Source organism: Marmota flaviventris, chromosome 8 (assembly GCF_047511675.1).
Source record: "Marmota flaviventris isolate mMarFla1 chromosome 8, mMarFla1.hap1, whole genome shotgun sequence".
NCBI lineage: Eukaryota > Metazoa > Chordata > Mammalia > Rodentia > Sciuridae > Marmota > Marmota flaviventris.
Window position 1 is genome coordinate 110,980,522 of NC_092505.1, and position 26,534 is coordinate 111,007,055.

The 26,534-nt window shown below is 45.8% G+C and overlaps 1 protein-coding gene across 3 annotated transcripts in view; it reads right to left on the reverse strand.

The window, feature by feature from the left end:
- Plch1 (phospholipase C eta 1) overlaps positions 1–26,534 on the reverse strand; it is a 156,646-nt gene that overhangs the window by 7,625 nt on the left and 122,487 nt on the right. For all 3 annotated transcript variants that reach the window (XM_027933733.2, XM_027933731.2, XM_027933730.2), the window contains exons 11-18: positions 15,930–16,091; positions 12,848–12,919; positions 9,286–9,365; positions 7,331–7,428; positions 4,548–4,727; positions 4,360–4,467; positions 3,691–3,815; positions 716–800 (exon numbers count right to left, since the gene is read on the reverse strand). In XM_027933733.2, the coding sequence (XP_027789534.2) occupies positions 716–800; positions 3,691–3,815; positions 4,360–4,467; positions 4,548–4,727; positions 7,331–7,428; positions 9,286–9,365; positions 12,848–12,919; positions 15,930–16,091 (910 nt within the window). The remainder of the gene's footprint in view (positions 1–715; positions 801–3,690; positions 3,816–4,359; positions 4,468–4,547; positions 4,728–7,330; positions 7,429–9,285; positions 9,366–12,847; positions 12,920–15,929; positions 16,092–26,534) is intronic.

The window sequence follows — 26,534 nt, forward strand, 5'->3', positions numbered from 1 at the left end:
TAGTTTCTGGTTTTCCTTCCTAAAAAGTGGAAATATGTCTTGTTAAATGTACGTATTCAGGAGGTATCAACCACTTTGCCCTATAAAAAAATCCTCAAGCTAATGAAATAATTATAGGCTAAAAATCACTGAGAGGCTCCTCCTGAACAATAGAGGAGATTCTCTTTTTGTTGACTTTGTAATGACCTCTCAATTACATCTGTGACTAAGAAAAGAAAGAATAATTTATTGAGCACTGGTAGGAAAATACAGTATAGGAAGATGGCTTTCTTAAGCATGTTACTTGATAAATAAGAAGTGTGACCTGCTCTTAACTGCCACCCATCAAGGTCTCCTGATGAACCACAAATTCCTCAAATGTTTTGATGAACGTGGTTTAAAAATTATTTTAGCATATTAACAACTAAAGATTGAGAAAAAATAGGTATGTAAAATGTTTACCCAATGGATGAACAAACACATAAAATTTTAGACTACAAAGAGAAAAACTCTTTATGAGAAAAACGTGGCCCAACGGCCACAGCACACATTGGGGAAGTAAGCTCCCCAGCACACGCTGAGCTTATCTTTAGCTTCACATCCCCACAAACTAAACAATGGCAATTGCAGGTCCTAGGAATGTGCTGCTCTACTAAACAGGAAGAATTTTCTCTTTCCAGGAAGATTCTAGTTCTAGAACATTCTTGCCATGGGCCAGCCCAGGTCTTCCCCTTACCATTGTCGTCCACCACGCGAGTCTGATCTTTACAGCAGTCTACTGGCAGTCCGATAATCTCAACCTCAACAAACGGGTCGATGATCTATGAGTGCAAAGAAAGTATCGTTAAAAACAATACATGTCAGGCTGGGGCTGTAGCTAGTGGTGGCGTGTTTGCCTCATGGGGGTGAGGCCCTGGATTTGGGCCTCAGCACCACATCAAAATAAATAAGTAATAAATAAAGATATTGTGCCCATCTACAACTTAAAAAATAAATACACGTCGACCTGAGGGCTCGTTATTTTGGGAATATTGGCTATAATGTCCACATCTCAACAGTAACTAATTTTACTAGGCAGTTGCTAGGTGTAGCAGAAGCAGATACAGGAGGCAGGAATAACAGAAAGGATGCTAAATCATTGTTAGGTGATATTTGCCAACGTTGCATACACTCTACCCATGAACCTACAATTTCAGCCCAGGATCCATACCCAAGAGAAAAGAGGTTTCCCCAAGGACAGATGCTCTTGGTGGCTGTATCCCTAACAGTGGAGCATTGGAAGCCACTTGGATGTACCATGGGAGATGACTCACTGTGGAATAGCCATTCAATAATGTTACACAAAAATTTAAAAACAGAACAAAATACTGCCTTGTGGACATAATGGTGGGAAGTCAGACGTAAATGAGAATCCGTTTACATCAAGTTGTCAGTAGGCAAACCCGCTCTGTTGCCATGGGGCTGGCGTTCACTATGGGGTTGGGGGAGATGCCAAGGTGGGAGGTGGGTGGGGGCTTCCTAGGCCCCGGATGTACTCTTGACCTGGGTGCCTTAGAAACCCATTAAGCTGTCCATTTATATATATATATATATATATATATATATATATATATATATATATATATATATGCCTTAAAGAAGTTAAATTGATTGTGTATTTTAATGTAAACTTAAAAGTATTAAGATTAAAAAGGTTAAAGTTTAAACACGTATGCGCATCTCATCTGCTGCACACCCTCCGTCCAGGTAGGAGGCTGCTTGCTGGTCTTCTGTGAGTGCTCCTCTGTGGGGTAGGTCCTGGGCGATGAGCAGGGAGGAAACAAAGACCCAAGACCAGGGGGAACTGCCCTGGGAAGGCCTAACAGGGAGTGCCCTGGACGCACAGGAGCATTTAGGAGCTCGGAGAGTGCTGTTGTGGGAATCCAAGGGTAGCCGTTGCGGGGACCAAGGGCTGAGCCATGACAGGAAACAAGGGGACTAGGCTAGGCACAGTCCTTTTCATTTACTAAACACAGGATCATAGTTCACTCTTCGTCTATGACTTGTTTTTCATACCACCATGTTTTCCCTTGAACCGAGCTTCGTGGTAACCTGGCTGCTGGGATTCTGGAGGACCTAACGAAAACATCTCTGGCCTAAGAATCCAGCACCGCAGGCCTGGAGAGCCACCTACTGCCTAAGATGGGGGCTCTGGTGCTGGCTTGGGTGTGTCCTGTGACCGTGAGCTTCAGCTTCCACGTCTGTGAGCCTGAGAGCCACGTCTACCTCATCCCCTGTAATCAGGTGAGACCCCCACAACACTGGACCCAGAAAAAGGGAGCAAGGCTGGGGAGACTCCAGAGGTAGAAGTCCCCAGAGCCGGTGGCTGCAGAGATGTGTGCTACAAGTGGGATAACTGTCCCACAAAGGCCCCAGTGTTTAGAGCTTGGTCCCCAGGGAGACGCTGTAGGGAGATGGTGGGACCCTTGAAGAGGACTTTGGGGCAGGTCCTTAGGTCACTGAAGTGTTCCCTGGCAGGGGGCTGTCCTTGCTCCTCCTCTTCCTTTTGGTTTCCTCCTGATAAGGTGAGCAGTGTCCTTATGCCAGTCCTCCCACCAAGACATGCAGCCTCAACAGAGGCTCAAAGCAGAGGGGCCAACCAATCACAGCCTCCTAAGGCTCAGGCAATAACAGAATGGCATCAAATCAAAACGCTTCTGCACAGCAGGAGACAAAAGCATGAACAGAGTCTAGAGAATGGGAGATCCTCAGATAGGGGATTAATATCTAGAAGACACCAAAGAACTCAGAGAACTTAACCGCCAAGACCCGAAATTCCAATCTATACATGGGCAAATGAACTAAAGAGACACTTCTCAAAAGAAGAAAAGACATGGCCAACAAACATGAAAAACTGTTCAACATCTGTAGCAATCGGGGAAATGTGAATCAAAACCACACTGAGATTTCATCTGACTCCAGTTAGAATGGCAGCCCTCAAGAATACAAACAATATGCTGGAGAAGATGTGGAGGAAAAGGAGCACTGTAACACAGCTGGTGGGATTGCAAATTAGCACAACCACTCTGGAAATCAGCACGGCGGTTCCTCAAAAGACAAGGCATGGACCCATCATATGACCCAGCTCTAGCACTTCATGGCATCTACCCTGAAGAATTACAGCCATCATGCGACAGGGACACATGCACACCCCTGTGTACGGAGCACAGCTGGAGTGATGGACCAGCCCTGGGAGGAAGGACTCTAGCACAGGAAGGGCCAACAGGTGGGGAGAAGATGGGCCAAGAAGGCCAGGATCAGCTGTGAGCCTGTGACCCTGGGGAAGGAGGCTGTGGTCACAGAGGGCAGCATTTCCACTGGACCACAGAGGTGCCGCACGTGGCTGGCAGGAGGTGAGAAGTGTGAGAGGATGGACTGGTTCTTGGATGGTGGCTCTGTCAGGAATGAAACCGTCCTCTGCACCTGTCATCATTGCCAGGGTCAGTCTTGAACCCCGGGAGAGCTGGCTATCAGGGACTCAAGCCCCCAACATAGGCACGGTCCAGCAGGCACTGTGTGACGTGCCAGTGTGTCCACACCAGAGGAGCTGAGGCCGGCGCCCACCTATGAACACAGCTGTGCACACACGCCCAACTACGTTTCAGAGGAAACACCAACAGGATGGAACAATCTCACCACGAGCCCTCGGACACTCAGGGCCCCCCGGCTCACCTCACCGCGGTCTCCGAACATAGAGTCTGGAGGCTTGGGCAGCTGCTGTCCACTGATCACTTTCAGGATGAGCTGCTTTTTGGGGTTGGCAGGAAGTGGATCGCCAGAGAAAGGGTTGAAAGTACCTAGGCCAAGAGAAGCGGAGGCCAGTCAGTGGGAGGAAATACACAGAGTCAAGCTCGCAAAACAAAGAACCAATATGCGCAAGTCATGAGTGTGTCCTGGGACAATGGAGTCATCACATATCTGGGGCTCAGCTTGTGCCAGAGGCTGTGCCAGCTGGGTCTCATCAAAACCCATGCCCCAGAGGCTCTGATGGCCCAATAGGAAGCCATGACTGCAGTGCCACCAGGATGCACAGGAAGAGGAGCCCTCTCATGTTCTATACAGCACAGCAGGACAACCATGTTGGCAACATATTTCAAAATAGCTAGGAGACGATTTTGAATGTTCTCAACACAAAGAAATAAGTCTGAGGAGGCAGATATGCCAAGTACCCTCATCGAATCATTACATAATGCTGCACCCCATCAACATGTACAATTACTACATGCCAATTAGAAATAAAAATAATTTTTGAAGCTGTGTTGCACAACACTGGGGTCTCACGAGGGCATCCTTTGACAGAGTTCACCTGCACTGAGAGACACAGCTGAAGTTCACGCCCACCTTTGCACATTTGCTGGGGCTTGAGGACGTAGCCGCAGTTGCCATTGGTCTTGAACTTGGCGCGGTTCAACTGCATCATTCGCCCTTCGGACTGGTAGTTGAGTGCCACTGTGCAAGTTCAAAGTTTGAGAGAGTTAGGTAAGGCGGGTGGCAGTCAGAGCACAGAGCGCGGCTCTAGAGGCACGCACCTAGCTGGCAGCCCGCATTCCAGTAGGGCAGAGGGTTGAAGTTACTGGAGTCAATGCGGTAGGCTGAGGGGTAGATCCTCGTGAGCTGCTTTTGGTTGTAGATCATGAACTGCTCGGATTTCTGCTGAACCACCTGATGCGCTCTCGTTTCACTGAAGGATAACACATTTCCCGTGGTTCCTGGTGGTTTTCAATAAAGAAAATAGAAAAGTGAGAACTGCAGAAAATAAGCATCCCTTACAAAAGACTACAATTTCAGTGTTCACAGAAAGCAGTGAAAAGGCAGACTCCCTCTGCTCCGTGAAGAACCTTAGTCTTACTAAATTCAACAGAGTCTAGCTGCAAGGAACAATTCACACATGGTGGCACCCCCCAAAATCAGACCAGGCTCAGCCACCCCACCCACCTCATGGGCAGGTCTGGTTAGAGTCAGAGTAAAGAATGTGACACACAGAAAGGCAACTGAGGCAGGCAGCCCAGGTAGTACAGCTCTCGTCTGTCATGTGAGCGGTCACCACTATGACTGGCCAAGACTTGGCTACTGTCACAATGGTAGGTTACAGTCTGTTTGCATATCACGTGAGGATGCAGTTCACTCACTACACATGGAGAAACCACAGGACAAAATTAAATCATCCATGAAGGCAATTTTAGACCAAAGTCGATTCATTTAACACCAGGGTAGAAAGGATTCCTGGCTAAGAAAGACCCATAAAATTCCATTCCTCTGACTCTTTTGCCAATTTAAGGCCAAATCAGAACTGTGCACTTGGAAGGCACCTGTCCATATCTGGGTCCATCTTCCAGTAACACATGGCTACCTGGTTAGCATGAGAGGTAAGAAAGAATAACTATTTCTAGATGCATGACTCAAACAGATAAAGACCACAATGGAGAAATAAAACTACGTTCCTAACTTATTCCTGATAACCGTGGACATTCATTTAAAAGGCACGTGTGAAACATGCCCTAACTGATAACATCCAGGGTCTGAGAAAGTAAAGGAAAAAGACCATCAAGGAAAAAATCAAAGTTGAGGTTTAAAGCTGATTTGAATAGAATTTGGAAGCAAGAAATAATAATGGAGAAAGGGCGATCAAAGGGCACTGAAAAGAAACACAGTTTCAGAAACAAGGATGATCATCCACTTAGCCAGGCTTATAAAATGAAAACAAGACAGGTGAAACCAGGTGCCACCTTTTCCAAGGTCTCTGTGTTGACTATCATGGAAGGTTGGGGTTGAGGGCACTTCAAGTTTGGGGGTCATGATGAAGTAAACCTCCACATATACCCCACCCTTTCTTCTCAAGCCCACATTCTGAACCGTGTTTACCGTGCCCTATCACCGCTCCTTCACAAATCTCCAAACCCCATCCCTAAACTGACCACTCCTATGTCTTCTGGGCCTGCTGGAAAAGAGCAGGCCAGAGGGAAACCCACACGTGCCCACAACTGGACCAAGATAGAAGGTCCTTGAAACCAGGAGATGAACTCTGGCATTGCCGAGCCAAGTGGGCCTGAACCACAGCTAGATTGGACATGTTTGTTGGCACACATGGCCCCTCAGGTACCTGCTGTCCTCAGGGTTACTAACAGAATTGTGTCATTTTGCACAAGGATAAGCTACACATTATCTATTGCTCATTTTGTGGCTTAAAAAAAAAAAAAGACAAAAACAGCTGAAGTTTAAGAGCTAAACAGTACCAAAGATTATTTTCCATTCAGCCAATAGGTTTATGTTTCCCAAAGGCAATTACCTGAAAGATTCATTCTCTAAGCCAAATGTACCTTTAACTTCATTCAACTGAGTTTATTTTTGAGCTGTGGGCAATTTTAAAAATGTATATTCACTTGCTGAGAATCTTAAGGTTTCTCATAATCTCACATGTGAAATCAATTAAATCTTGAATAGCTGTCACCATCTGAAGAAGGAATCAACTCCAAGAGGAAGAAAGACAATTTCTATTCTTCAAATAGAAAAAGACAGACTCATGGAGCACAGCACAGAAGAAGTCATAGATGATGAATCCTGAAGATTTCGGGGACCCAAGCCTCACCACTGAGCTGCTGAGAAACTGGAGACTCTGATCTACATTCCATTTTCACTAAAATCAAAATTAGTTTGAAGCACCAAGTGGCCGTAGGTTATTTCAATATGCATTCCATAACTCCATGGAATAGAAGACAAAGGAAAGAAGCAAGCAGAAGGCAAATCAAGGGTGAGAGAAGGCTGTGACTAGAATTTCTCAGCTCAATATGGCAACTGCGAAATTGAAAAAAAAAGAGTCGGTCCTACTGAAGTTTCTGCTTTGTGTGAAAACTTCAGTCTATGGATTAAACTACTTTGATCAAAGTCAAAACTTTCAGTGAAAAAATGCAGGGCCTTCCAAAGTGCTAGTTTAGCCAATTAATTTGTTACCTCTTCTGGTCACTCACACTCAGAACAGCCATCTTATGACCTGTTCTTCCAGGCTGGGTCTCTCCACCGTCAGGGAAAGGCCCTGCCCTCACACACTGATCTTTTCATAATACTGAAATCCTCCTTGGCCCTGTGGGAACCTTCTCTGCCTGCCTGCGTGTCAATCAGGCACCACCATTATCAAGACAGCCCTCCACGGGAGCTCAGAACTATATCAGCAATCATTTTCCCGACACTCAGATCAGATTCTACACAGTCCCAGGAATGTGCAGCGGTGATAGGATTAGCAAAGAATTAATTCAGAATTGACAAAGAAAGGTCAAGAGTGTTTCCACAGAGTGGAATGAAAACTCTCCATCCTTACCGTCGTCCACTATGTCCTGGGCAGCCACGGAGTTTGTGTAGACCACCAGGTCGGAGAGCTCCCGGCACAGCTTCATGGTCTTCCTCCTGCGGCCCAGCCTGTGGAGCACACACCCGCGATCCGGGACATGTTAGAGCTGCAAAGGCTCAACTATGGGCTCCCCCACTTTCTCTACTTAAGAGAACAAATAAGGACCTTGCCTGGTCCTGGTGGAGCCGGGAGGAGAACCCAGCGTATCCCAGCTGGGTGCCCCTTCCACCACATGTCCTACGATGTGTTACCCGCGGCTCTGCCATTCACACCGGCTTCCCTTACACTGGGGGGTTCTATTGTGAAGAGCTTGGACCCTCCACCCCACACACCTGGGGGCAACTGCAGGGAAGGCAACAGAAACCCTGCACTGTGGGCCAAAGATGATATGCCTAAAAGGGAAGGCGCAGCCATTTTCATGGTGATGGCCTTATAAACATGTAATTACAAGTCTTTTTTTTTCTTTATACTTTTTTTCATATATTTTTTTCTTTTTTCTTTTTGGGTACCCAAGATTGAACCCAGGGACATTCAGCCACGGAGCCACATCCCCAACCGGTTTTTAATTTTTTATTTTGAGACAAGGTCTTGCTAAGTTAGACCTCTCTAAGTTGCTGAGGTTGGCTTTGAACTTGAGATTATCCTGCCTCAGCTTCCCAGGCTGCTGGAATTGCAGGTGTGCACCACTGTGTCTGGTTTCATCATATTCTTTAACTTTCTTAAAACTATGTGAGGTCATGATTAGAACTTACAAGACACCTCCCAGACACCTCATGTATGCATTCTGCATCAAGGGAGGCTCTTTTTAGTCTTTATTCCGGGAGTAGACCAGGTTAATGGAGTCCCAAAGGGACACCACCAGAGATGCTCGGGCTCTGGCAGCTATAATGGGCAACTCCACAACTGACTCAAGAGCAGCATGTGGCATGACTCCAGGTGATGTCCACCATGATGTCTCAGGTCAACATCACGACTGGTGTGGCTCAACACTGTCCCTCCCCTGGCTGTGTTTCAGAGGTAAGCTTTCCTCACTCCTCTGTTCAAGAACATTTATAGCAGAGGTCTTCTGGAAGGTAATGCTATTTGCCTTTATCCTTTACTAGTAGCTGATTTCTGTTCCCTCAGGGAACACACTCGTAGGATCACACACGCTTTCTCTGGCCTTACTCATTAGTTACTATTTTATGTATAGATATTCTGATGGAGCTCAAATATATAGTCTAATTCAGCACTAAAGTTTCATATCTATGGGTCCCTGTGCTTCTAATTTCAACTTTCAAAATAAAGATACAGACATTCATGTATGTATTCATTCTATCAGGCTATGACACAATTTGCATTCCTTCGTGAAACTTATTGTATAAATGAAACACCAAGAAATCCCATATCAGATCATGTCACAATTTGGGTTCTATAAATATGGTCATTTCACTCATCATAAAGATTATTGGCAATAATAATTTTTAAAAACTGATAGCTAATATTTTTGAGCACTTATTTTGCGGGGCCAAGGCTGACTACACTATGCACTTAATCATTCTAATGTCCCTAAGAGAGAGACATAAACAAGGACCTCTACTTGCCCATGTGAGAGTTTGGAGGAATAGAAACGTGACATCTGGCGAGCTCAGGTCCCTGCCTCTGAACGTGAGCCTAGCACCCGTCATGCCCCTTGTCTCCAGTGGCAGCCCCTGTCCACTCATGTCCATTCCCCCTTCTCTGAAGATGCCTTTCCCCTACAGTGGCCACAGCTAGCACTTATCACCACCTCATTAAAAGCCAGGTCAGGTGACAGGTTCCCTGCATGTGCTGCTACCTTGAATCCAGTTGACCTCCACCTTTCACCTGAGCACCGTGCCCTGGGATCTACTCCTCCAGACACACACAACTGCACAAACAAGCTAGCAGCATAGAGGGCCTCCTACCTGTATAGCTGGCCAGGATTCTGCTGAGCATCCTCCTCGTCATCAGTGCTGTAGGATTTAGACCGTGACTTTGAGGTTTTCTGTCAAAAATAATCACAATAAACTTAATAAACTTACCAAATGAGGTGCATCTACAGCATAAGGGAAAATGACTGGAGACACACACACACACACACACACACACACACACACACAGGGGCTGGGGTTTAGCTCGGTGGTAGAGTGCTTCCTAGCATGTGCAAGGCCTGGGGTTCAGTCCCCAGCACCGAACACACACCTACACACTAACTTGGAGGGAAAAAAACTGACCAAATATTGCAGCTCGCTTCACTGTGAATTAATAAGCACTATGAAATAATAAACCATATATATATATATAAATAAAATGATGCAGGACTGAGGATTTTGTGTTCAGAAAACTAATTTCTAAGCCATATAAAACTGAAGACTTAGGAAAACCTTATCAATCAGTCATGTATTTTGAAGTTCTCTACAAGGGTGAGGGTCAAAGTTGCAATATATAGTTAAACAATTATAAGGGGGAAATGTCGTTTCATGTAGGAAGCTCACTATTGATTAATGATAAAAGGCAGTTTGGGCATTAAAAGAAAAAAAAGGAAAGAAAAAAGAAAAGAATAGTCACCATCCCTGGCTTTGATCAGTGCACTCCAGCAACCATCCAAGTCACACTATTCTTTGGAGATCATGACCCATTTTATTTCCAGTAGCACAGTGAATACTGCTGGCCCAGGATGCAGGCTGAACAGCTCCAGATGTGACATAAGGTCTTCTAGGCGGATCAGAGCTCAAACACAAAGCCTTTTGGGTACCATGTGGTTTCATCCCCGCCACTTCAGGGACAGCTCTAATCCTTAGGCAGCACACAGTACAAGTGATGGAGAGGGACCCAGTAGTTGTGAAAACTTTGCCATCAAAACCAAAAAAGCTTCCAGAGACAAAGGTAAGAACTTCAGAGTGCTCTGGACACCTGGAAGGGAGTCTATCCCACATGCCACGACCATGTCAGCTTCCAGATTTTCTCATACCAAATAAAAGAGGCTACATGGGGGACTCAGCCACGGCCACACTGACAGGGACAGGCTGGCTTGGTTGGAACGTTCTTGCAGTTATTTATGCCTGAGCACATCTGGACGTGGGTATCCATGTGCAGCATCCACTCTCGCGTCCAGCTCGGCCCTCAGCCATGCTCTGGATAGCTGCCCTCCCTGGCTGCCTCCAGTGTCTCTAAGGCAGGCGTGGCAACTTCTGTTTTATGGGATTACTGTTGTGATAACTGAGTGAGAGGACACAGAGGCCGTCCTGTAAGCCACACAGACAAGTTTTCAACGCAAGAGGAAATGGTACCCTTCACACTGATCCACACAGTCCTGGGTCCACACAGATCCTTCACGCTCATGACAGGTGTACTAAACCCTCACACTACAATAGCTCAAGTGCTCCCTTACATACCCATGTTGGGAGATCATCTTAATCTTAATGATATGTTGTTTTCAGAAGTGAAAAAGTCTCAGGAGCACTTCAAGTACAAGGTCAGCTGGGGCAACTTAGCAAGACCCTGTCTAAAAAATTTTTAAAAAATAGGTCGGGGATGCACCTTAGTGAAAGATCTCTTGCTTAGTATGTGCCAGGCCCTGGATTCAATTCCTAGTAACACACACACACACACACACACACACACAAAGTGAAATGAAATATTCTCTAATTCTACACATAAAGGTTAAGCTCCCCTAATCCAAAAATCAAAAATGCTCTAAAATCTGAAATGTTCTGAATGCTGACATGGCACTACAGGTGGAAGATTCCACACCTGACCCCACAAGATGGGGCATAGCCAGAACACAGGGGCACTGAAAATATTGAGTAAAATCACCTTAAGACCTTGAGTATACAGTGTATGTGAGACAGGAATGGATTTCTTGTTTAGACTTGGGTTCCATTCCCAAGATACCTCATTATGTATATGCAAGTATCCCAAAATCCTCTCTCCCAAATCCTTAATCCAAAATGTTTCTGGTTGCAAGGATTTCAGATAGAGATATTCAATCTGTAGTTAGTAATCTGAGGTATTGCAATAATAAATCTGTAGTTTTTGTTATAAAAAATAAAAAGCAGAAATGAGAAATGAATCACCAATGACACATAACATCTGGAGATCTGATGATATATTTTTCATACTTTCAGTTTTGATGCATCAAAACTGGCTATTCCCCAAACCCATTTTTCTAAAATGGTTTTTCCAAAAACCCATTTTTCATATTACTTTTTTATTTAATGTTTCCATGTTGAGGTCTTCAGAGAAATCATCTTTCAATGGTTGTATAATTGCCCATTATGCAAATGAATCGTGGCTTACATAGTCTTTATGAATGAATATTTTGGCTGCTTTCAATTTGGGGTTGTCCTGACTGATTTGTCCAGCCCATTAACAAATCACCCCATTGACGGGCAGGAAATCCCAGTATGACATTTCTTACAGGAGTAGAAATGGGCTCACAGGAACCCCGGATGTAACTTGCAGTTCACAATCCCATAACTGATTTCTTGCACATTTTTTTGCCTTTTCCATGATGTGTAACATGCATTTAGGAACACACCAGTCATAAGTGCACAAAGGGAAGCCACTCCTGCAGGGACATGGACCATCGCCTGCCCCAGAGGCAGCCCAACCCTCCGACTCACCGTCAGATTCGGCTGAAGCAAGGAGGCCCTGGCTCTCCTCATCCTACCCCACAGGGGCCTGCCTGGCTCTGAACTCCTGCACATGGAATTGAGCTGTGGTGCTCTTGGGCCTTGTGCTTATGAAGATCATCAACTGTTGCAGACAGTGTCCTTTTCATGGCTGTCAAGTACTCCCTAAGGTGAAGTTGCCCCTCCCTCATCCACTCTGCTGTGGATGGACGTTGGCCTGCTTCCTCTCAGGACTATTTATCACAAATAAAGCCCCCATAAATACGGGTTCTGTATCTAGACCTAAGCCTGACAGTGGGACTGCCACATGGCGGTGCAGCGTCAGCACACGCTATGCAACATGAGAGTCTCATAAGCCCGCACGCCCACTGGCAAAGCAGAGAGCCTGGTTTCCTGGCCTCCCACTAGCACTTGGTGCTGTCATCTTTGTGTCACCTTGCCCTGCGGGCATGAGTGGAATCGCACCATGGTTGAAACTTGCATTTCCCAGACGGTTGAGAAGGGAGCACCTCTTCCCCTTGGCCATCTGGACAGCTGCTTGTGTGAAGCGTCTGTTGAGGCCTTTGACCCATTTTTTCAAAATGAGTTTGCCTGTCCCTTTTAGTGATTTGTAGAGACTGTTTATATATTCAGGATAGACTCCTTTCTTGGATACGTGCATTCAAAACATTCTTCTCTAGGATGCAACCTGATAACAGATGTTCTTCAGTTTTAAGGTAGTTTGAATTTTTATCTTTCCCTTTTCTGGGTCCTATTTAAGAGAGCTGCACCTATAATACCAAGGCCACCACAATGGTCTCCTGCCACCCTTCAGAAACTTCACATTCACTGAATTCTCACTCTTATTCCATACCTTGTGCTTTCCGAAGTTGGTTATGAGGGAGCGCCCATGCGATTTCTTTCCACTCTCCTTCACATCTGGATTCTGAGTAAATAAAGGCATGACACAATTACCGCCTCTTCTTTTTTCGTCCTGAGTTCCAGCAGGAGGGCAGAAAGACCCTTCTCCCACAGGCCCTGCTCATTTCCTCCTGCTCCACCCCTCCACTGTCCCCATGGGTCTGGCTCTGCTGCAGAAAAGGGACACTGTCGTGGATGCAGCTGGGGCCCACAGCTCCCAGGCTCTCAGCAGGGACCCTGTGCTGGCCCTCATAGTCCTGTCCACCAGACTGTCCACAGTGCAAGTGTGAATGCCTCCTGGATGCCTGAGTGGGGACAAAGCATCTCTAGTCAAGAGGTTTAACTTTGGAAAATGACCAAGAGTCTTTAAGAGCCAAGAACAAATCTGTTGAACAAAGAAAACGGTCACACTGAACACAGCTAGGTGGGATTTTAAACACTAACAATAAGTGAAATGCAAGCATATCTATGAGGTGATAGGCAAACAAACAAACAACAGCAATCCTAAGTAAACCACGGCAAAGCTTCTCTGTTCATGGAAATGATTCCCTTGGCAGTGATCCCGGGAGAGAGCAGCAGGTTAACTACTGGACCCTGAGCAGGCGCAGTTCAGAGGAAGAAAGGACCAGATGCAAGAAGTTCTTCAGCCTGAAGGAAAACCTCATTCTTATTTTCCTTCAGGGTCTCAGGAAAAAGCACAAGCAGAACCCTGCATGGCCTAGTGATGGTCCAGACAGCAGCGGCTGCTGGCTCACTGTGGCCCTCGGAGCACCCACGGCCGTGCATTTAAGCACGTGTGCATCTGGCACAGACGGAGATCTCCACAGCACCCTGTCATTACATGCCACACAACCAGAACAGCACTGGGAAGTACCCGAGCAGTGCTAAAGACCTCAGCTCCGCACAGTCACGGGGTTCCAGGCATTGTACGCTAGGGCAACTTGTCTTCTGGAGCCCAGATTTAAGAGAAAGTGAACCATAAAACACCAGGGGATGGGTTCTGTGCATCTCTGAAACGTGAGGTTCCCTTTCCATTTTACCTGATGGGAAGTTTTCCTTAGGATCTCTTCGATGAATTGAAAAAGAAAGATGGGCTTCATTTACTTCTTCATGTCCCTTTCCAGTGGACATGATCAAGTTAGGGCAAAGGCTTCCCTCAAAGAACATGGGGAAATAACGGGCCCAGATGGGCAGCGTGAGTGCACTAAGAAGCAGAAATCAAGTGGGCCAGCCAATGTCACTTTACAGGCTCTGGGTGGCTGAATATAGATAGTTGGAGGGGACATGGCTGAGCAGTTTCGCTATCTATTGAAATTTTAAGAAAGCCCAAAATTACATGATGAACTCTAAGAACAGCAACACCGCAGCTGACCTTTAGATGGCTTGCCCAGACCCACCTGCCCTCTAACAGGAAGCAGGGGAGGAGCCAAAGCTGCCGCAAGTTCCAGGGTAAGGGTATCCTGCACCCTAGCCATGCTTCAGGAAGGACACTTACCCAGGCCTCAGGGACTGGCTCAGCACGAATGCTGGTCTATTGGTTGAGGCAGGTACAGGGCCTCACCCTCCCTGCACACGGACCCAGGGCTGCTGGCAGTCACCCAGCAACCACCAGGGAAAGGGAGCCAGACTTGGGGTGACAGTAATGGAGCAGGCAGAACACAAAGAAAGGTCCCTGATGACACTGCTGAGCCTCTGGAATGAGCCCCCCGGGGCCACTCTGCCAACAGACTTGCTAGGTCCCCAACCCAACATCTCCCTCCGTCTTCTAAGGCATTTTCAAGCAGGTTTTCTACGGAAGTGAAAGAGGCCTGAGGAACACCTTGGCTGAAGGGCTAGGCTTCTGTAAGGTTTGGAGGGCCACCAGCAATGCCAAGTGGTCCTGAAGGCCAAGCTGGTGGCCCCGCGGGGTCTTCCTCCTGCCTGGAGCCCTGCTCTCTGGAGGACAGGCAGCAGAAGCAGGGAGGGCTGTCAGCACTGCAGCCAGCCACAGGGAAGCCTTCTGGGCCACTTAAATGCCCCCAATAGCCTGCAATGACATTTAGAATCCCACTGTCCCTCTTCCTTGCCCACTTTTGTGGTATTTTTTTTATTAGGAAGCATAATAAATATCTCATCCAGGACTCAACCATTCAACAACTGTTCACAAAGCTCTCTCTAGGTCCCAGATACTAGATAAGCCAGGAAAATAACAGTTATCAGGACCGACGTGGTTCCTCTCTTCACAGAATCTACAGTCTAGACAGGAAGACAGGCGTTGAACAAATAACCGCAAATGTGCAGACAAAACCCTCAGGAAAGAAAAGACATCCAATGACTAGGAACAAAGTAAAGGGGACAGGCAGTCAAGTCCAAGGATCCAGACAGGACTTGCTAATCACACTGAGGCTGGGGTTGGACGTTCCCTCAGAGGGAATGGAACGTGAGGACGACCACAGCACATAGAGAAGGTGTGGCCAGAGTGGCAGTGAGGGAGACGATGGGACGGGGACACAAGGAGATCTGAGACTGCAGAGCAAGGACACCGTTATGTGGGACCCCAAAAGTCTGGTTAAAGCATTTGCAATTTATCCCAAGCCACCGAAGTGACATGATCAGATTTGCATTTTTAAAACATCTTTCCGATTTCAGAGCAGAGGTGAGATCAGCAGGGCAAGAGGTCCAGGTGGGAGCTGAACTTGGTCTAGACTAGGATATAACCTCAGGGAAGAGAAGTGGGCAGGAAAAGGGCACGTTTCAGAGGCGAGCTGAACAGGGTGGGTGCGACTGCGTGGGGAGGAGCATGAAGCACGGGCACTGCCCTGCTCCCTCACCGGAGCTCAGGGACTCTGGGCTTGTCCTCAAGGTCCCAGGAAGCAGTGCAGGACTTCTCTCACTCCCCACCTATCCACTTTTCCCTGTTTCTCAGGTCATTTTGGAGTAGGGAATTTTCACTGCTCAAGAGAAAGGAGGATAGAAATGGGAGAAGTTGGAGAAGCATTTTCACAAATCACGAGCTGTGTCTCCCGCAGAAGAACAAGGGCAGGAGGAAGCCATACCTGCTTCAGGTGTGCATTCAAGCCCTCGTGGGTGGCCTTCAGCAGCGCCCTCACAGTGAAGCTGTCAGGATCTTCTTTGTCTCGGATTTGGGATTCTTTCAACAGTGACTCCAGTTTTTTCCTTATGAAAGATTCTACCTGGTGCTCGGTGGTCCCGTTGTTCTGCAAAGAAGGAGGAAACACAAATGATTCCCTGAGGCACAAAACCAAACAGAACACGCCCTCGGTTTGTTTTTGTAATTTCATTCTCTCAGCTTCCTGGAAGAAGCTCCCTGGTACCGTCTGGATCCTCTCCCAACAAATCCTCCAGCAGTCACAACCCCTGCTTATTAAAACTTCCTCCCCAGGTAACTGCATTCAATCCTCAAGAACCTCACGAAGTTTTATTATGTTTCCATTTCAACGATGCACAATCTGATGCTTAGAGAAATTAATCAGTTACTCAAAGTTACAAAGCGAGTAACTGAGGCAGGATTCAAACCTCAGGACTCTGAGCCCTTCCTGCTGGGCTTTCATGCTTTCAATAGAGGGAAGGCCAGGGAAATTTTGGAGACTAATTTTTCTTACCCTACATTGGTATATTTGAGCACAAACGAGGTATTTAAAACAATTTCTTCTTTCCCCAAGGGGAAAGGAATGCTAAGGACATTTCCAGAGTTGAGGGTTATTCTAGGATAAAGTTTGTTTCCTCTCCCGCTCCCAGTAGCTATAGAGAACCCAATGCAAACTTGTGCTATGATCTGACATAATTTAGGATCACAGTAACTTCAAGGGTTTTGCATAACAAATCTATGCCCATGTCCAGATCAGGACAACCCAAGACTATGACCAACCCACCCAGAGGCGAGGAAAGGGGTCCTCCTCCCCCAAGAACAATTCCCACATTTGTCACCAAAACTTTAAACTGTTTTACCCACTGGAAATTTTCCCCAAGAGACCATTATATTTGAACCCAGTAGAATGGGTAGCTTTCCAATGATGCATTCATGGAAATACAAAATCCTGTAAAAAGCAAAGTCATACAAATGCTGTGTGGAGGGACCCTACATTGGGTTAGGTGATTGAATTAATATCTCAGCACACCCAATTAACAAGGCCCTGCACCCCACTGGACACCCCTAGGGCCTGAGGGAGACACAGAGAGGGAAATAGCCAACTCCTGACATCAGAAGTGAAGACCCCATTGTGCTATGGAAGCCATCTCCCCAGACATCTCACCTGGTCTGCACAGATGCCTACAACAGCAGACTACTAGGCGCAGAATCATGGAGTGTTGGTGGGGGAACATGGCATTCCTGGCTAAGGGGCCAGGTAGGCCTCCAAGAAAAGTGGGAATTCTGCAGTGGGGGAGGGGATTTACGTGAGCAAAGCTGCTGCATAAACACAAGCAGCACTTGAGCTCCCCTGGAGGAGCATGATGAGCGCAAAGTCCTGGGGCAGTGGAAGGGCCTGAGAGCAAGAGGTGTGGAGCCTCTGAGAGCCACAGGTGGGCCAGTACCCTGGAGGGACTTTGGATATCATATGGATGGGGCAGCATGTACTCAAGAGGAAACACATCTGCAGATGGGGCAGGCACCCTGGTCCTCAGCGGGCCCTGAGCACTGAGGCTGGGGTGATACTGGTGAGAGCGAGCTGGAGAATAATGCCTACTTTGTGTAAAACAAATATGAACTGCTGTGTGCCAGGGGAGAACCACCTCTGCCAGGCATCCCCTGGCATGGAGAATCAGCCACCACACACCAGTGGATCTCACACAGGTCCCAGGGGCACAGTGACGGGTGCAAGGGTACTCTGGACGTACAGAGGAAGGGCACCTCTCACCTACCCTGTGGACTGGGGACAGACTTCAAGAGCAGAAGTCACCTGAGCCAAGCCTCAAAGAGGAGAGGATTCATTTCCCAAGGCTGCTGTAACTAATTACTCCAGCTTAACCCAACAGAGATGTGCTTTCTCAAGTTGGGAGGCCCAAGTCTGACTGAAGCTGTGGGTGGGGCAGGGGAGCTTCCTTCCCCATCTGTCCAGCTTCCGCAGCTCCACGCTTCCTTGGCCTGGCAGATAGCCCCAGCCCCAGCCTCTACCTCCGCCTCCTCATGGCCAGCTCCAGTGTGCACCCTCTGGCTGTGTCCTTTCCTCTTCTTAGGAGAACAATGGCCACTGGATTTAGGCCCCCTGGGTTAATCCAGCATTATGGCATCTCAAGGTCCTTAACTTAATTACATCTGAAGAAGCCCTTTTTTCAAACAAGGTCTCATTCACATACATACCTATCTTTTGGTATAGAGTCAATTCAGAGTCAATTCAGTACAATTCTTGGCCCCTGGATTCTTAGAAATACAAATGCTCAGTTCCTTGGCCCATTTATTGATTGAGTTATTTGGGATTTTTTGGTGTTAAGGTCACCAATCAACCTACTACAGTGAATGGGAGTTGATCATGACAAAGGATTTGACAGTATTTCAACATGAGCAAAAGCATGGAAAAATCAAATGGTATCTATAAGAACGACCAAGAGAGAATCTGAAACAAAGAGCCATAGAGAGCCAGCAGGCTCAGCTCCACGTGAACCTACAGAGCCAGTGTTTCAATAAAGCAACTCGCACAAAATATTTCAGGTTCCCAGTATATACAAGTTATGTTTATACCAGACTAGTCTATGAATAGCACGGTCTTCAACAATGTGCATGCCTCAATCTAAAATATTCTACTGTTAAAAAATGCTAATGAGTGTCTGGGTCCTCAGTGAGTCAGGATCTCTTTGCTGGTGGAGGGTTCAGCCTTGACATCCTGGCTGCCAACTAACGGTGTGTGTGTGGAGGGGGTGCTTTGCTGAAGGCCAGGGGTGGTGGTGGTAGTGGGGTGGCCATCTTTTAAAACAAGATAGCAGCCAGGTCTGCCTCACTGATTGACTCTTCCTTTCATGAAAGACTCCAGCGTAGCATGTGATGCTGTTAGGTAGTATTTTACCCACAAAGGAACTTTTTTCACAATGGGAGTGGATCCTCTCAAACCCTGCAGCTGCTGTATGTTTACACCTGTTCCAGTTCTTGGCCATCATCCTGCATCTTCAGCATCTTCTCCAGGAGGGGATTCTGCCTCCAGGAACCACCTGCCTTGCTTACCACAAGAAGGAACTTCTCTTCCATTCACGTTTCATCATGAGTCTGCAGCAGTTCCGTTCCCTCCTCAGGCTCCTCGTCCAGTTCGGCTTCTCTTGTTATTTCCATCATCTCTGCAGTTATTTCCCCCACTGAAGTGTTGAACCTCCTAAAGCCATCATGAGGAATGTACTTGGAATGAACTTGAAAACCTATTTTAATGCTGATACTGTGACCTCCTCCCACCAGTCACAAATGTTTTTTTAAATTTTTTTAAAAATTCTAACTTGTTATATGATAACAGAATGCATTACAATTCATTATACACATATAGAGTATGATTTTTCATATCTCTGGTTGTACACAAAGTCACATCCTTCGTGTACTTAGGGTAATGATGACCATCGCATCCTACCATCTTTCCCTCCCTTCCTCTCCTTTTTCTCTAATTTCTAGAGATATTGAACATTTTTTTCATATATTTGTTGATTGATTGCATTTCTTCTTCTGAGAAGTGTCTGCTCAGTTCATTGGCCCATTTATTGACTGAGTTATTTGGGATTTTTTGGTGTTAAGATTTTTGAGTTCTTTATATATTCTAGAGATTAGTGCTCTATCTGATGTGTGTGTGTAGTAAGAATTTGTTCCCAATTAGTAGGCTCTCTTTTTCCCTCCCCTTTTCCCCTTTGCCCTATCTAGAGTTCATTTAATCCTCCCATCATATTATAAATATATACCTTGCAGCATATTACGAATCAGCCTCCTTAAATCAGAGAAATCATTTGTCATTTGTTTTTTTCAGATTGACTTATTTCACTTAGCATTATATTCTCCAGTCCCATCCATTTACCTGCAAATGCCATGATTTTATTCTCTTTTATTGCTGAATAATATTCCATTATGTATATATACCACATTTTCTTTATCCATTCATCTACTGAAGGGCATCTAGGTTGGCTCCACAGTTTAGCTATTGTGAATTGTGCTGCTATAAACATTGATGTGGCTGTGTCCCCGTAGAATGCTGTTTTTAAGTCCTTTGGGTATAGACCAAGGAGTGGGATAGCTGGATCAATGGTGGTTCCATTCCAAGTTTTCCAAGGATTCTCCATACTGCTTTCCAGATTGGCTGCACCAATATGCAGCCCCGCCAGCAATGTATGAGTGTGTCTTTTTCCCCACATCCTCACCAACACTAATTATTGTTCGTATTCTTAATAGCTGCCATTCTGACTGAGTAAGATGAAATCTTAGAGTAATTTTGATTTGCATTTCTCTAATTGCTAGAGATGTTGAACATTTTTTCATATATTTGTTGATTGATTATATATCTTCTCCTGAGAAGTATCTATTCAGTTCCTTGACCCATTTATTGATTAGATTATTTGCTTTTTGGTGTTAAGATTTTTGAGTTATTTATATATTCTAGAGATTATGCTCTACCTAACGTGTGTGTGGTAAGAATCTGTTCCCAGGGGCTGGTGTTATGGCTCAGTGGTAGAGCACTTGCCTAGCATGTGTGAGACCCTGGGTTCGATCCTCAGCACGGCATAGAAAAAAATAAATAAAATAAAGGTATTGTGTCCAACTATAACTAAAAAATAAATATTAAAAAAAGAATTTGTTCCCAATTAGTAGGCTCTCTATTCACCTCACTGATTGTATCTTTTGCTGAGAAGAAGCTTTTTAGTTTAAATCCATCCCATTTATTGATTCTTAATTCTTGTACTATAGGAGTCTTATTAAGGAAGTTGGGGCCTAATCCGACATGATGAAGATTTGGGCCTACCTTTTCTTCTAATACACACAGTGTCTCTGGTTTAATTCCTAGGTCCTTGATCCACTTTGAGTTGAGTTTTGTGCATGGTGAGAGATAGGGGTTTAATTTCATTTTGTTGCATATGGATTTCCAGTTTTCCCCTGCACCATTTGTTGAAGAGGCTATCCTTTCTCCAATATGTTTTTGGTGCCTTTGTCTAATATAAGGTAACTGTAATTATGTGGGTGAGTCTCTGTGTCTGCTATTCTGTACCATTGGTCTACAAGTCTATTTTGGTGCACAAATGTTCTTAATGGCATCATAAACAGTGAGTCCTTTCCCGAAGGTTAACTTACTTGGCCTAGATCCATCAGAAACACGACGACGCATGGCAGTGAAACACTTGTAAAATGTACTTCTTAAAGAATAAGAATTGAAAGTCGAAATTACTCCTGACCCACGTGCTGCAGAACTTATCTGTGCTATCAGGCATGAAGACAACATTCATCCATGTACCTCCCCTTCAGAGCTCTCGGGTGACAGGTGCATCGCCATTGAGGGGACACATTTAAACCATGCTGCAATCAGATGGGCTGCAGTGTCAACCAGGCTTCGACGCTCCACGTACAGAGCACAGCAGAGTCAATTCAGTACAATTCTTGGCCCCTGGATTCTTAGAAATACAAATGAGCACTGGCTTTAAGGCCAAGTCACCAGCTGCATCAGCCCTAACGGGTGAGCCAGACTGCCCTCTGAAACTTGTAGCCAGGCACTGATTTCTCTCTAGCTAAGGAATCCCTGGTGGCATCTTCTTCCACACTGGAGACCCACTGCTTGGCATAGCCACCATCCCGGGCCCTGGTCGCTGGCTCTTCTGGAGGCTGTGCGGCTTTCATATCAGCACTGCTGCTTCACCTGCCTTTTATGCTGCAGAAACAGCTTCCATCCTCCAGCCTCACCAGCTGCCTCTGCTCGCCTCGGATTCTCTGCAGCTTCCTTCCTCTCAGCCTTCACAGGGCTGAAGAGAAATGGGGCCTTGCTCTGACTGAGGCTCTGGCTTAGGGGACGTCGTGGTTGGCTTGGTTTTTCTGTCCAGGACACTGAATCATTCTCCATGTCAGCAATAAGGTTGCTGCTTGTTCTTATCTACGCGTCTGAGTGGCACTTTTCATTTCCTTCAAGAACTTTTCCTTGCTGCTTTTGGCACAAGAGACCAAGCTCTTGGCTGTCCTGGTTTTCCATATCTGCTCCCTGAGCTTTGTCATTTCTAGCTTCTGATTTAAAGTGGGTGACATGTAACTCTTCCCTTCCCTTGAACACGTGGGAGCCCCTGTGGGGCTATTAATTGGTCTAATTTCAATACTGTGTCTCAGGGACTGGGGAGGCTCAAGGAGGGGAAGTGAACTGGGGAGAAGCAGGGGAAACACACACATCCATCAGTCAAGTTCGCTGTCTTATATGGGAGCAGTTCAAAGTGCCCAAAACAGTTACAATAGCCACATCAAAGACCAGTGGTCACAGATCACCATATCAGATATAATAACAATGAGAAAGTCTGAAATGTGGGAATTACCAAAATGCCACCCAGAGACATGAAGTAAACACATGATGTAAGGAAAATGGGGTTCAGAGATGTTCTCGGCGAAGTCGCCACAAGTTTCATCTGGCTAAAAAAAAAAAAAAACTGTGAAGATCAATAAAAGAGGCATGCCTATTTTAAAAAAGCAACTGAAACTGTGTACCTGCTGTCTCACGAGGCACTGTCACAAACAGTACTGCATTTGAACAACCAGGTGCCCTTTACAGTACACACCGGGGCAGCCAAGACTCAAGAGGACAGAGAGGCAGAAAGACTCAGCCACACTCATCTAAACCTGCCCCGTGGCTGAGCAGAGCCTGGAACCTGACACTTCTGTCGGACTCGTGTGTGCTTCACTATTCAATGCTGCAGGGATATAAAGAGGGTTAGAGAACAAGGTGAATTCCTGGGTCAAGCTGATCCTGCATAGGTGCGTGTTTTAAGCAACCTTGATTCCCATCATGAATCCTCAGCACACCTCTGCAAACCCTCTGCAGGAAACTGCAGGCCAACAGAGCCCAGGTCTCCAACCCCCATTGCATTTTCTCAACTGACCAGAGCCCGGTGGGGAGTGTGAGTGATGTGGGGACAAAGGAGAAAGCATGTGAGCATCTGGCAAGCCCGGTGGCACAGAGGGTTTCCTTCCCTCGCTGGGGCCTTGCAAAGTCGGACATGATAAGGAAATGTGCTGCGACATGGCAGAGACCCTCCTTCTGTCGGCAGAGCCAGACCGACTAGGGCAGGAGGTGGGAACGCGCACTGCTCCCCCTCCACACCTTCCACACACAGGGAGTTGCTGAAAGAAAGATCTCTGCCTGTCCATCTTTTTTCTTCCCTGTGATTTACAGCCCCCCGCCCCCCCGCCAAAAAAAAAAAAAAAAAACTACAGTCATGGAGAATAACCAACCACACGGCTGGGCTTCATTACTGCATTGTCATTCCATCCCAGAACCCAATAGCACTGCGGAAAGAAAGAGGAGACAGACACTTGACCTTGAGACCCAGTGACCACAGTTGAGAGCTGTGTATCTCACTCTTGTCCCCCTGGCCAGTGAGGGAGGTAGGGCGCGGCCACCAGGGGCGGAGGGAGCGGCCATTTAATACAGTCAAGGGCAGTTTCCATCAGAGAGGTAATCAGGGTTCCCAATTTTCTTTTCTGAGAGGTGAAAGTGAACTAGGAATCTCTCTGCCACGAATCAAGCAACTGAACAGGAAACACAATCTTGTTCTCTCTCCAGCACGGAACTAAAGCATCGCTTGAAGAGCAGAAGGTGCACCTGCTCCTGACCCAGAAGAAGCAGGGAAGGGAGGGCCCAGGTCAGCGGGTGCTGGTCTTCACCGGGCTGCTTCAGCTCAGTGCACAGGGAGCCCCCAGGGAGTGGGCGGAAGTCCCAGGCTGGGGGACTTCTTTCTTTTTTCTTCTGAATATCCAAATAATGTTTTTATATATATATTTTTTCCACCTTTCTTATTTATGTATTATAGTCATACATATTGATAGAATTTTGTTTACATATTGTTGTTATATTTTTGTAAGTGCACATAATACAGAACAGAATAAAATTTGGCCAATGTCACTCACTCCCCAGCATGTCCTCCTCCCTCCCCACATCTCACCCCTTAGTCCCTTACTCTACTGATCTCCCTTTGATTTTCATGATATCCCCCCACCTTTCTTTTCCTCTCTAGCTTCCACATGTGAGAGAAAACATGTTGATTCTTGATCCTGAGTTTGGCTTATTTCACTTAACATAATGGTCTCCCAGTTCCATACATTTTCCTACAAAGGACATAATTTCATTCTTCTGTATAGCCGAGTAAAACTCCATTGTGCATACATACCACGTTTTCTTTATCCACGCATCCATCAGTGGACACCTAGGCTGGTTCCATAGTTTGGCTATTGTGAATTGCGCTGCTAAAATCATGTAGTGTGATGACTTTAATTCTTTAGGATAAATACTGAGGAGTGGGATAGCTGGGTCATACGGTGATTCATGCCTGGTCTTTTGGGACTCTCCATACTGATTTCCATAGCATTTGTACTAATTTACAGTCCCACCAACAGTGTAAAAGCATTCCTATTTCTCCACATCCTCTCCAGCACTTGTTATTGTTTGTATTCTTGATGGCTGCCATCCTGACTGGAGTGAGATGAAATCTCAGTGTAGTTTTGATTTGCATTTCCCTGATTGGTAAGAATGTTGAACATTTTTCATGTATTTGTTAGCCATTTGTATTTCCTCTTTTGAGAAGGGTCTGTTTAATTCATTCACCCATTTATTAGTTGAGCTGTTTGGCTTTTGGTGTTTTCAGAGTAGACATTTTCAGTAGCAAGACCTCACAAACTTGAGGTAACTCACCTCTTCTGTGAGTGCTGGTTAAGTTTTAGACCAACAAGATCCACGATTTCTCTGGAAGTAGCTCAAAGCCTTGAGAGGACGACTTAGGAAAGAAGATGGAAGTCTTGGCATTTGGAGTGGATGCTTGTGCCCAAGAGGTCAGCTGAACGCAGGCTCAGAGAGTGCATGGAAAAAATACTGAAAAACTCAGCAGAAGAGGAAAAGAGCCAGTGATGGGTGGGAAGTCCGTGAGGCACAGTGATACTGGAGTCCCATAAGGATGGATGGTGGAGAGCTGGCCACCCTGAATCAAATCTGTGGGACTACTGTACTGTAGGTAAAAGGAAACTGCACCCAGTGTCTTTGAGCTACATGATCCCTGGGTCCCTGGACACAATGCCTTTAGCTTGTGGCTTATAGATCATAAGCCAGATTTTCTCTATGGCTGAAACTACAAAATAACACGAGGAAGAAGCTTCAAGGACTCAACTAATCCAACAACAGAAAGCACTTGTTGCATAAACAAAAGCCTCATTCTGGTTAAGATACAGTCTTGCTTCTGACTCGCCTGTTAAGGTCCTCCTCAGGTACTGGCCTAGCCAACTCTTCACTCCTTTCTAGTCTGTGGTCCAATGTCTCTTCTCAGTGAGGCCTTCCCTGGACGCCCATCTCCCATGTCCACACATCCTTTACGTGCTCACACAGAGGCCTATGAGCTCTCATGCAGGCACGCCAGTGCACACCTCCCTGGGCACCTAACACTATTCCACATGCCCCTGTCTAGTCGGTCCTTCCTCCATGAATGTGTGACCCACACAAAGCAAGGACTTTGTCTGTTCTGTTGATGGGTCTGTCCCCCAACACCTGCAAAGGTGACAAGTGTACTTCCAACAGGAGATGCTCAGGAAAAATACACTGAATGCACAAAGAGTCTTATATAACCTCATGAGAACTGTGTTTCAGGCACAATTGCTGACCTCAAATCTTTATTTATTGCATCAATTCAGAGCTCACTTAGAAATCTAATCACATTCTTAACTAAAAACTGAGGTTCAAACCTTTCTACAAGGTAATTTTTGGTTCACATAAACAATGCACATTTTTGTACAGAAATATGATGGGGCATATTTCAATTCACTGCCCCAGAAGACAGTTGAACTCTCTGCTAACAATAGGACTATAGACGGCCTGATTATAAGAAAATGTTTTGGCTTTCTGAACACAGAGTTGCCTTTCTCCAAAGAGCCTCAGAAACAGAGATGGAAAAGGTGAATAAAGATACAAAGCTTTATATATTTCCACTAAAAATGTTGATTTCTTTACAAATTTTCCTTCCCAAAGGAAAATACGAAAAAAAGACAACTGTAAACCTTTCCATTTAAGGGGCTGTGTCCATTTTCACTTAGGCCAAATGAAAGATCACACTTACCTTTATGGAATCATGTGCTAAACTATCTACTGGAAATCAGCTAAAGGACCAAACATGAGGGGAACCCAGATAAGGTGTGTGTTCCTAAAAGAAAAATGGTATAGCAGGGCAGATTTAGGAGCGAAAACAACCAATAATGACAATGTTGTGGCAGTAGTTAAATTTCCTCCACTCACTTTCACTACCAACAGCATTTCCTAAACATGCGACATGGTTGAGCCTCTATTTCCTGCTTTTGAATGAAAGAGTGGCTGAGGCTGGCAACCCAGGGGACTGGGAAACATCATACAAATAAAACACTAAGAATCAGAGAAAGATCCAGTTTCTGAAATAAAGTTTTAAAAAAAGGGGGCTAAATTATCCATCATCACAAGTAATTAATTATAAAAATTGTGAATATC